This window comes from Phodopus roborovskii, unplaced genomic scaffold, assembly GCF_943737965.1.
Source record: "Phodopus roborovskii unplaced genomic scaffold, PHOROB, whole genome shotgun sequence".
NCBI classification, from domain to species: domain Eukaryota; kingdom Metazoa; phylum Chordata; class Mammalia; order Rodentia; family Cricetidae; genus Phodopus; species Phodopus roborovskii.
Window position 1 is genome coordinate 34,076,768 of NW_026126433.1, and position 11,312 is coordinate 34,088,079.

Here is an 11,312-nt window from a genome sequence, read left to right on the forward strand (position 1 = left end):
CTTTGCTTACCCCAGAGGCCTGTGGCCCCAGTGCTCTGTGTGGGGAGAAGATGAGAACTAACAGGAGGCTGAGCCCAAACCACTGAGCAGTGAGGTGCTGACGGTTGGTGGATGAAAGCAGAACTTGGAAGCTCCATCAGCCCCTACCTACCGTTTGAGGTGGGGAGAGATGACAGTGGAGAACCAGAGAGACTGAAGAAGGCATATGCAACAACAGAAACCCCCACATTCTTTCCCCCCAAAATATGCATCTGTCAGAACCATAAAGAGGGCAGAGAACGATGGGTAATCTGTGTCTGGTATTCACAAACAGGGCTGGAATGAGTGGATATTCTGGGGACTATTGTCCATGTCAGCCCTGAGCAGGGCTCACACAGCTGGGCAAGGCCTGAGATGCTACAGACAAGCCTGCAGCTTACAGGCGATGAAGGGGATAGATTGTAAGTAAAAGGGACAGAGATTCAGCAAAGGCCTGGGAAGCATGGATGGTGGACCACAAGCTGTGCTGTGGAAGGAAAATTGAAGTCAGGAGCCCTAATCTAGTACCATTATTCCTTTTGAAGCAAGGCAGACATTTTTCTTTCCTGGAATTCTTTTCTTCCATGCAGCTGGCAGGACAAAAATCATCTTAGCTCTTTCAGAAGAAAGATTTTAAGAGTGAAGGCAAACAGATTTGAGCCTCATTCCTGCTGGCTATATGATTTTTTAAAAAAAATATTTTCAATGAATTAGGTTTACAAAGTGAGACTAGCATTTCTTAGTCAGCAGTTAAACAAGAAGCCATTTGTCAATGTCTCAGGCTCAGGTCTAACTTCAGAATTCCTGCACAATAACAACTTAGAGGGTGAGGGAGATGGCTCGGTTGGTAAGAGACTTGCTATGCATGTTTGATTAACACTGATGTCAAGAGCCAGGAATACACTGGTAATCCCAGGTCTGGGAAGGTGGAGGCAGAGGAAACTTGGTGCTTGCTGGCCAGCCAATTAAACCAAATCAGTGGACCTCAGGCTCTGTGAGAGACTTTGTCTCGAAAGTGAAGAGTGATAGAAGACAAGGCCTGACACCAACCTCTGGCCTCCACATGCACACCTATACACACATGTGTGCTCACAGATAGACACATACATACCCACCCATACAAGAACATACTTAGAGCAACATGTGCCTGTTCAGCCTTTAGGGGAATCTGCTAGGGGATACCAGAAACATTTCTAACACAAATATTGAAGATGCTGTTAGTATCTGATTACCTAAAATTACTCAAATGCAATTGTCACTTTAAGGTATTCGGGGGGGGGGGCACATCAGGGGAAAGTGGTTACTGTGCAAGCCCAACAGCCTGAGTTCAATCCCCAGATCCCATGGTGGAAGGAGAGAACCAGCCCACCAAAAATTTGCTCTGACCTCCGCCTGCACAACATGGCACATACGCACCTACACTCCCATACCTACCATATGTGCACACACCAATCAGCATGACTTGCACGAACTTCTTATAGTACTTGGTACTTGGCAACACCTACTAGTTTTGTCTTGTTTTTTCTCATTTATTTTTTTCCTCCCTTTGTGTTTCTTTTGGAGGAAGGTGTGTGTATGTTGGGGGGGGTTACCTTTTTTTTTCTTGAAAAGAAGTCTCATTCTGTTGCCCAGTTGGCCCTGAACTCTTTTTAGACTGAATCAATTCAATTCTACCTCTGCCTTTGCAGTAGCTGGCTCTCTTTGAACATTGGGTATTATTATATTAGATTTCAGGCCATGAATCTGAATTGGTAAGTCAATTACATCTTTGTTTCTGCAACCTCCTCACTCAGTTAATTTATCTAATCACGGATGTATCCATAAACCTGAAGTTATACTAACAAAAACCTATGTTTCCATTCCTATATTACAGTTGATACAGGTTTCATGAAATACGGTACATACTCCACAAAGTACTTTGAAATTAGACCTTATTTATATTGGATATGTTATACAGCATATATTTCAAGTGTTTAAATATGTTCATATTTGTAAACTTGATATTATTCCTTTCTTTGATTACTTATATTTTATACATTGGAAAGCATCTTCAGAGATGGCTGCACAGGTTTCACCAGCAGGCTTTTGTGGGCACACACATCATAAAACCTGGTTCAGAGTACTGGCACAGACTCCTAAGGCAAGAGGCTATGGTTAGGGAGTTTTCCTAAGAATGTCCACATATATATCCTAAACCTAGGATAAGGTAAGAACCCTACTCTCAGCTCCTCTGTGGGAGCCTGGAGCCTGGAGCCTGTGGGCACTAGCCTCTTCTGGCTCATCTTTGTCTCTGCTCTGCGTCGGGGCATGTCTTCTTCAGCACATCTGTTTCCCCAGTTCCTTACAGTGACTGGTCCAGGGTGGGGTCCCCAGTGAAACAGGAACTAAACTTCTATGCTTGTTCAAACAAGCACACAACCAGTTATTTCTGTCAGAGAGGTGGGCATATATGCACCTGTGCATACAAACAGGCTAGAAACTTGGGGGGGGGTGCATTATTGGAGTGGGGGAGTCCATTCAGGGGGACTTCTAAAAAATAATTCAAAGGAGCCCTTTTTTCCTCCTAATATCCTTGCTGGCAGTGTGAGTATACCCCCCCCTCCACGCCCCCGGGGGTTGACCCAACCCAGCTTCACGTGGTTACCTCACCCTCCCTCCAGGACTGGCTCCCCAGGACATATAAACCTCTTTGGACCTCAGGCTTGAGTCAGCAGGGCCACCCATCCAGATACCTTGCAGCAGAGCTTCACAGAAGAAACTCACCCAGCCTCCACACCAACGGCCTTCTGTGCATGCTGCTGCAGCTGTGGTCCCAAGATGATAGCTCTCTGGCTGCTGTTTCTGGCCTGCCTGGTTTGGGGAATGGGAGCCAGGACAGCGCAGTTACGGAAGGCCAATGATCGGAGTGGCCGATGCCAGTACACCTTCACTGTGGCTAGCCCCATTGAATCCAGCTGCCCCAGGGAGGACCAGGCCATGTCAGCCATCCAAGACCTTCAGAGAGACAACGGCATCCAACATGCAGACCTAGAGTCCATCAAAGCCCGGCTCAACTCCCTGGAGAGTCTCCTCCACCAACTGACCTTGGGCCAGCCTGCTGGAACCCAGGAGGTCCGAGAGGGGCTACAGGGCCAGCTGGGTGCCCTGAGGAGGGAACGGGACCAGCTAGAGACCCAAACCAGAGATCTGGAGGTAGCCTATAACAATCTCCTACAAGACAAGTCAGCTCTAGAAGAAGAGAAGAGGCAACTGGAACGAGAGAAAGAAGATCTGGCCAGGAGGCTGGAAGGCAGCAGCCAGGAGGTAGCAAGGCTGAGGAGGGGCCAGTGTCCCCCAATCCAACCCTCCTCTCAGGCTATGCTGCCAGGCTCCAGGGAAGGTAAGAACTCAGCGTGAAGGGTCTGCCCAACCCAGGAGGAGGCATGTTTGCTGGTAACCTGTTACAGGGATCCCAGGCTTCTCTTTCTGTTTTGTCTTTTTCTGTCCGAAATGGCAGGATCCAACACACGGTAGCTGCATTAAGGTAAGGAAAGCAAACACTTTTGCATGTTTCTAGCAAGCTGGCTCCTTATTTAGGTCAATGGATCTGAGTTCTTGTGCCCATTTATGATGAAGTTATCACTGCCAACAGCCAAATGAAAAACACAGGCCAGGTGAGAGATAGACGGTGAGTAATCAGTAGAAACTGGTCAGCTGTCCCTCTGGATAGTTAATTCTTTTTCAGAATTTGTTTTTTTTTTTTTCTCAGAAATTGTTATTCATACCAAAATTGCTTCTATTTATGACATGCCAAATTACTTGTGCAGTGAAAACTGATGTTATTATTACTATCATAATCATCATCATTAATTCATGTGGTTGTTTAAGAAGGGTTTTCTGTGCAGCCCCGTCTGTCCCAAAATCTCACTCTCTACACTAGGCTAGCTTTGAACTCAAAGATCTGCCTGCTTCTGTCTTGTGAGTGCTAATATTAAAGGTGGGCTCCACTAAGTCTAGTGATGTTTTATTTTTAAATCTTCTACCTTGGTAAGTAAAAAGGAAACAATTTCTCTGTCTGGTCTCTTGGTGTGTGGCTTTCAAAATTTTGCCTTTTGTTGCTAAATCAGAGAACGACTGCTTTCCCTGAACAGTTCTGAAGTGGGCCTGCTCACAGAGGGGCTTTCCAGTTTGTCCTGGTTCCTGCTTGGAGATGGGTCTTTGGGTGGATTAAGAAATGGACATGCCACTCTTGATGGCTAGAAAACAGTATTTTGCTTTCTATGTATTTTTGTTGTCCATTTTTGAGAATGTTTTGCTCTCAAACAGTCACCTGTTTCATGAGGAAACAAATTCAGATGTGGGACAATTTTTCTAGATTCCTCAAAGCAGTTAATGTCAGTAAATGACAATGAGGGAAGGGTTCATTTTAGATAAAGGAGTCTAAAACACCTGATAACCAAATAATTGGACAAGGGACAGTTACAGGAGGAATGGGGTTGGGATGACTGGAGAACTTTGATATGAATTCATTATTAGGGGAGGTTACTATGTTAACATTCCATTTCTTAGGTAATATCGTAGTTATGAGGGCCACTATCCTAAGCATCGCTCAAGTGCTTAGAGCCGAGCTGTCAGGATTTATGCAATTTACTCTGAAAGAGTGAGAGAAAGAGAGGAACTGTTGGGTCCAAGTAAATGGTGCATGGGGAGTGCAGTTCAGTCTAAAACAAGACGAGGACAGGTAGAATCTGCATGGATGTGAGGCTAGAAAACTCAAGTCAATGATAAGCTTGGCAAGGGACAAGCTATTTTCTTCGCAGTTACGTATATTTCTTTTCCATGTCACAGCACAGATTTCACGCTGTAATTATTGTTGTGGGGTTCAAATGAATAGCTACAGAACAGCAATGAATTTTTTTTTTCTGCTACTGAAATTTAAGTTAGCATACAAAATCATGGGTTTCCATGGTCTTTTTAATGTATGCTATTATACTTGGTTAAAAATCTAGCCCCCACCTAGCTCCTGCCGTCCAAGCAGTGCCCATTTCTGCTTTTAATTTCTGCTTTTATGGCATTACATAATCCACCACACACTCTCTTTCCTCCCATTAATGATTACGTAGCTAAATATTTGTATTTAAACTGGAAGACATCCAATTCTGAATTTGACAATGGAGGAAAGTGTGGTCCTAAGGAGCTAAGGGGCTGAGGGCTGCACAGCTGTCCTGTGGTAGCTAAGACTTCAAACTGGGCTCTGAGAAGCAGACAGAGAAGATTATCATGAAGATTATTATCATTATCATGAAGATTATATACATTATATATATATAAAGTTACGCAACCAAAAATAAAAGTGATTTAAGGAATGAAAAATCGGAACTGGAAAGAAGGGGGGTCTCATCAAATTGTTCACTACATAAAGAACAGAAGCTCAGCCCCAGGGGATGCTCACTCCTGGATCTGACAGTCCCTCAACTATGAGAAACAGAATGTCAGGCTGGTTCTCATAGAACTCCTATGCAGCCGGAGAAACTTGGACAGGGAGCTGACTTGCGGTCTTAGCACAGATACCTCTAAGAGTCAGGTTGCCATAGCAACTGCTAGGGAAAGGTAGGCAGGAAGGGGTCCTGTGGCAGAGTGGCCACCCAGACAAAGGGTTGAAATTGCAATGTTTTCCTCTGCTTGAGTTTCACTATCCATTGAGAACCTCAGGACACACTTATCATAAAGTCTCCATAGCAGACACTGGATCTAAAGACAGCACCCAGGGCAACTGGCAAACAGGCTATTCACTAACTTTCACTTTCCTGAAGTGTTTGTGTCAGCCTGGAAATGCCATGGCATTCCTTTAACTTGTTCTCTGCATTTAAATCATATTGACTGTCTTTTTCACAGTAATATGAAATATTTACAAAACTCTTTATAATGCCATTTGCATTTGCATACACATTAGTTACTAATGGGCTGAGTCCATAGGTCTATCTCCCTTAGCGTATGAGGTTAAAGACAGATTAGGCAGATAGTCTCAAAAATTTTAATGATGGAAGGATCAATACTATTAAAAGTAAAAATAAAGGGCTCGAGAGCTTCAAATATCTGATACAATACAGACATTATTTTCAAAATCATTTGTTTCCCCTCTCTATTCCAAATGAAATGTTGGTGATTTTAAACATTCCAGAGGGGGGAAAATCAGTTTGGATACTTCCTTATTTGGGACTACTTATGGTTCCTATACAATCCTCAAAAACAACCTATGTATTTGTACAGCTCACAATACTGGGGCATAGGAGAGTTTTCATTTGCCCAAAGTCCCAGAGCTGGGGCATGGCAGAACTGAAGGAAACTACAACTTCTGGCTCAGCCCAGGTTCCTTTGCATGAAGCTTCCGTGCCTTCAGCGGACATGCCAGATGGCTCTCCCAGGAGAATCTCAATGCTGCCAGAGCTCCTGGCTGAGATGACTAGGAGGCCACCAGAAGGTTCTTAATCCAACCACTGCACCTGCCAACTGGAAATAAGCCACGTGGTCTCTGGAAGCCTTTCCTTGATATTCTGTGTTGCTACAGTTCTTGTTTACCACAAGGAGAGTACATGAGGCGTGGTCCCCCATAAAGAGCATGGGAACACAGGAAGAGAGCCAGAGCTGAGGTCTTCTGTTCCCAACCGTGGGGGTGGGCATGGTGGGATCAGGATGGGAACAGAACCCCATACCCCAGTGCCTGCTTCTCTGGCAGAAGATCTGATTGTGAGTGTGCTATATGGGTGTGCTGAGCAGTCATATGGGGCCTAAGCTCTGCCCCAGGTGTGGTCACTCTACAAGAGCTCCACTCTCCTGAAGCCACCAGCCACTGTCTGGCCCCAGTGAAGATGCAGAAGTCACATAGGACATCAACCCAGGGAAATCTAATGTTTAACAGAGGGAATTATTTTTTTCTTTTCTTGAAAATAGATTTTTTTCATACACTATATTCTTGGCGGGGGGGGGGGGGTGTGTGTGGTTGAGACAGGGTTTCTCTGTATTGCTTTGGAGCCTGTCCTGGAACTTGCTCTGTAGACAAGCCTGGCTTTGAACTCACAGAGATCCACCTGCCTCTGTCTCCCAAGTGCTGGAATTAAAGGAATGCACCACCAACACCAAGCTCTATACGATATATTCTTTTTTTTTTTTTATTTTTATGAACATTGGTTGGTGTTTTACTTGTATATATGTCTGTGTGCTGGTGTCATATCCTTTGGAATTGGCATTACAGACAGTTGTGAGCTGCTATGTGGGTGCTGGGAATTGAACCTGGGTCCTCCAGAAGAGTAGCCAATGTTCTTAACTGCTGAGCCCTCTCTCTAGCCCCTATAACATATTTTTATTATGATTTTCCATACATTTACTCCTTCCAGTTCCTCTCTACCTCCCCTTTCAGCCAGATCCATCCCCTTTCTGTCTCTTGTTAGAAAATAAGCAGACATCTAAGGGATAATAATAAAATAAAATATAAAATTAAATTAAATCAGAACAGGACAAAACAAATAAAGAGAAAAAGAACGGCAAAAGAAAAGCATCCAGGAGCCCCATAAAAATATACAACTGGAAGCCATTATATATATGCAAAACCTGTAGGGATAAAAAAAAAAAAAAAAAAAAAAAAAAAAAAAGCTCTGATGTGGGATGTGGGATGTTCTTCTGTATGCTGTGAATATATGTTGCTTTTATTGGTTGATAAACAAAGCTGACTTGGCCAATAGCCAACCAGAATAGAGCCAGGTGGGAAATCCAAACAAAGGCAGCCAGAGAAAGGTGGCAGAGTCAGGGAGGTAGCCACTGGGGAAGTGAGATGTGTGGAAAAGGCTCACAATGACCCTTGAGTAGTGGCCTTCCCTTTTCTAGAAAGTTCTAGAGAAATCTCGAACATGTCTTCCTTATGCAAGTTGATCTCAAGAAAGGTACATGTAAAGCTTAATGTGTTACCATTCCCTGCATATTTCAAAATAGCTGCAAAATGTTCTGAATGTTCCCAAAACAAAGAAATAATGAATATTATTGATGGATATGCAATTATTTTGAGCTGATCACTAATCAATGTTTACATATATGGAAATGTTACCTTACCCCATCAATAAATATGTAATTATGCCAAGTGAAAAATAAAAATAGTTAAAAAATTGATCTATTCTTACAAGTATTCTTACACATGTAACAAGTAAATCCCTTTCAGTTGTAGTGAGTATTTAGTTGTTGAAGCTCAAACATTTAAGAGAATCCTAATAATGGACTGTCTTTGAATTCCTGAAACCATACTTTACTAGCAATCAATCTCTCTAGTGGAATTTATATAAATCGCATAAAATTCTGACTGCATTTTATTTTGTGCTGAGTATTCAACACTGTGCTAAACAGAGTCTATGCAATGTATTATTTGTAAGTTTTTTAATTATGCACATTTTCAAATAGTCACAAAAGTGAAGAGGAAAGTGAATCCCAGTGAAGTCATCACTCCAGTTCCAATAAACTATCAATGTGGTTTAGTCATGTTGCATCTTCCCTTACCTGGTCCCCAAAGCAGATCTCAAACATCAAGTATTTGGAAACATGTCAAGTGTAACCCCCGAGTCCATTCTTGTGCTGTTTCTTTGTCAACTACCATTTGTCTCTTTCTTTGAATACAGTCTCTCAGTGGAATTTGGACACGTTGGCCTTCCAGGAACTGAAGTCAGAGTTAACTGAGGTCCCTGCTTCTCAGATACTGAAGGAGAATCCATCTGGCCAGCCCAGGAACAAAGAGGGAGATAATGGTATAAAGTTAGATTTCTTTCCTTTTGAGTCCACCTGGCCATTGTGTATCTTATTCTGTGTTCAGTTTGGGTAAAACAACCGATCACCCAGGAGACAAGACAGGTGACTTTCCTAGGAGCAGAGCTGGGGAGAGGAAAGTAGGAACCTCTGTGCTGCATTGCCTAGATGGGTGCACAGGAAGTCGACCTTAACCCCATAAGCCCTATATCCTCCCTCTATTCACCCTTGGAGGGGCAGGTATATTCTGTGCATCATCTTGCCCTTTCTGTTACTAAAGGTATTTTCTGACCTTTATTTATCAAGGAAAAGTTCATTTGTCCCTGTGTTGTTTCCAGAAAATAATATCGACTGTGTTAGTAACAATCCCTGCTAGTCCTGAAGCATTTAAAGTGGGATTCCCTGAGGGAAAAGCATCACTGTTTGCCTTTTGTGAGGATACTCAAGGAACCCACAAAGGGACAGAGATTTATCTTGAACCCACTAAACTCAAATTCTCATCTCTTCCTTACATTTTTTAAAAAAACACACTTTGTTTTTATATTTTAAGTGGATGAATCAAATATGTGGCCCATCAAGTTAGATTTGAAAAATTTTGTCATATAGAAATTATATTTACAATGAACAGTTTCTTGTTTAAATAAAATAAACCCAACTTGAAAGTCATAAAGAGCATTGTAATAAACACCCATAAACCCCTGCCAAGTTCAAGGAGAAAATTACAGTCAGAGTTCAATACAGTCATTTCCCTTACTGAGTACAGGACTCAACACACAGACTCATCACACGATATTTGCCATGTATTTCTCTAGGCCAAGCACTTGCGTATATCTAATCACATCTATAGTGACAACAATCTCATTACCCAAAACTTCTAGCCCTCTTTATAAATGAGAAAGCCAGGGGATGGAGAGATGGCTCAGCAATTAAGAGCACTGGCAGCTCTTTCAAAGTACCTGGGCTCAATTCCCAGCACTCCTATGACAGCTCACAACCATCTGAACTCTGGTTTCAGGGTTCTGACACCCTCACACAGATTCAGTCAGGCAAAACGCCAATGCACACGAAACAAAACTCCAAATGAGAAAGCCCAGGCTTGCAGAGCTAAGCACCTCACTAGCCACATGGTAAGTAAGTATCAGGGCTCAGGTGTCCATCCATTCTGTCCCCACCTTCTCTGCTTTGCTCCCACAATCCTGGTCTATCTGTGTTTGGCAGATGTAAGGATACTAGCTTCATGGTATCATTTATTTATTTATTTATTTAATTCATCAGGATGTGGAGTGCTAGTCTGGGTAGGAGAGCCAGTCACTCTGAGGACTGCTGAAACAATCACTGGCAAGTATGGAGTATGGATGAGAGACCCCAAGCCCACTCATCCCTACACCCAGGAGACCACCTGGAGGATTGACACAGTTGGCACAGGCATCCGCCAGGTGTTTGAGTACAGTCTGATAAGCCAGTTCGAGCAGGGCTACCCTTCAAAGGTTCACGTGCTCCCCCGTGCGTTGGAAAGCACGGGTGCCGTGGTGTATGCAGGGAGCCTCTATTTCCAGGGGGCTGAGTCCAGAACTGTGCTCAGGTATGAGCTGAACACCGAGTCAGTGAAGGCTGAGAAGGAAATTCCTGGAGCTGGCTACCACGGACAGTTCCCATATGCCTGGGGGGGCTACACAGACATCGATTTAGCTGTGGATGAAAGCGGCCTCTGGGTCATCTACAGCACAGAGAAAGCCAAAGGAGCCATAGTTCTCTCCAAATTGAACCCAGAGAATCTGGAACTTGAGCGTACCTGGGAGACCAACATCCGGAAGCAGTCCGTGGCCAATGCCTTTGTTATCTGTGGCACCTTGTACACCGTCAGCAGCTACTCCTCAACCCATGCGACTGTCAACTTTGCCTATGACACTGGCACTGGAATCAGCAAGACCCTGACCATTCCATTCAAGAATCGCTACAAATACAGCAGCATGATCGACTACAACCCCCTGGAGAGGAAGCTCTTTGCCTGGGACAACTTCAACATGGTCACCTACGATATCAAGCTCTCTGAGATGTGAGGGCTCCATATCTCTACCTGTGAAGGCAGAAGATGATGAAGTTTGAGGCTCTTGGGTGAAGCAGCTGCAGGGAGAGTCAGCCAGCTGAGTGGAGCTTTCCTCTGCTTCTCAAGCTTTCATTCATCCAGCTCAATGTGCAGAGTCACCATCTGACTAGACAGGGATGCAAACCCAGGGACTTGGACAGTTGCATATACTATATTCTCTTCTGTCAGCATTTAAAAGGGTGTTCATCTATAAAAGTTCATATCTTGTAGCAGTCTGGAACAAATACTATAAGCATGGTCATTTCTTCATGAAGCCATTGTCTTGCAAGCTGTGTGGTTACCATAAGCCTTAAGAAACAGCAGTAGTTCTAAAGAGAAATGATCCTGTAGAAGGTTCATTTTCTACAGTCCCTAAAGCTTCAGATAGCATTTAGTTGGGCAGTATTTAACCCTTTGCCCTGTGAAATAAAGTCATCTCATACAA

General features: G+C 43.6%; 1 protein-coding gene across 1 annotated transcript; it reads left to right on the plus strand.

The window, feature by feature from the left end:
- Positions 1 to 2,639: 2,639 nt before the first annotated feature.
- Positions 2,640 to 11,312, plus strand: Myoc (myocilin). The gene is made up of 3 exons (XM_051186102.1): positions 2,640 to 3,397; positions 8,658 to 8,783; positions 10,057 to 11,312. Exons 1-3 carry the CDS (start codon positions 2,836 to 2,838, stop codon positions 10,839 to 10,841), a joined length of 1,473 nt encoding a protein of 490 aa, XP_051042059.1. The 5' UTR covers positions 2,640 to 2,835; the 3' UTR covers positions 10,842 to 11,312.

Coding starts and splice junctions, on each gene's coding strand:
- Myoc (XM_051186102.1), top strand. CDS start 2,836: ATGATAGCTCTCTGGCTGCTGTTTCTGGCCTGCCTGGTTTGGGGAATG. Junction 3,398..8,657: donor GCTGCCAGGCTCCAGGGAAG/GTAAGAACTCAG, acceptor CTTTGAATACAG/TCTCTCAGTGGAATTTGGAC. Junction 8,784..10,056: donor GAACAAAGAGGGAGATAATG/GTATAAAGTTAG, acceptor TTAATTCATCAG/GATGTGGAGTGCTAGTCTGG.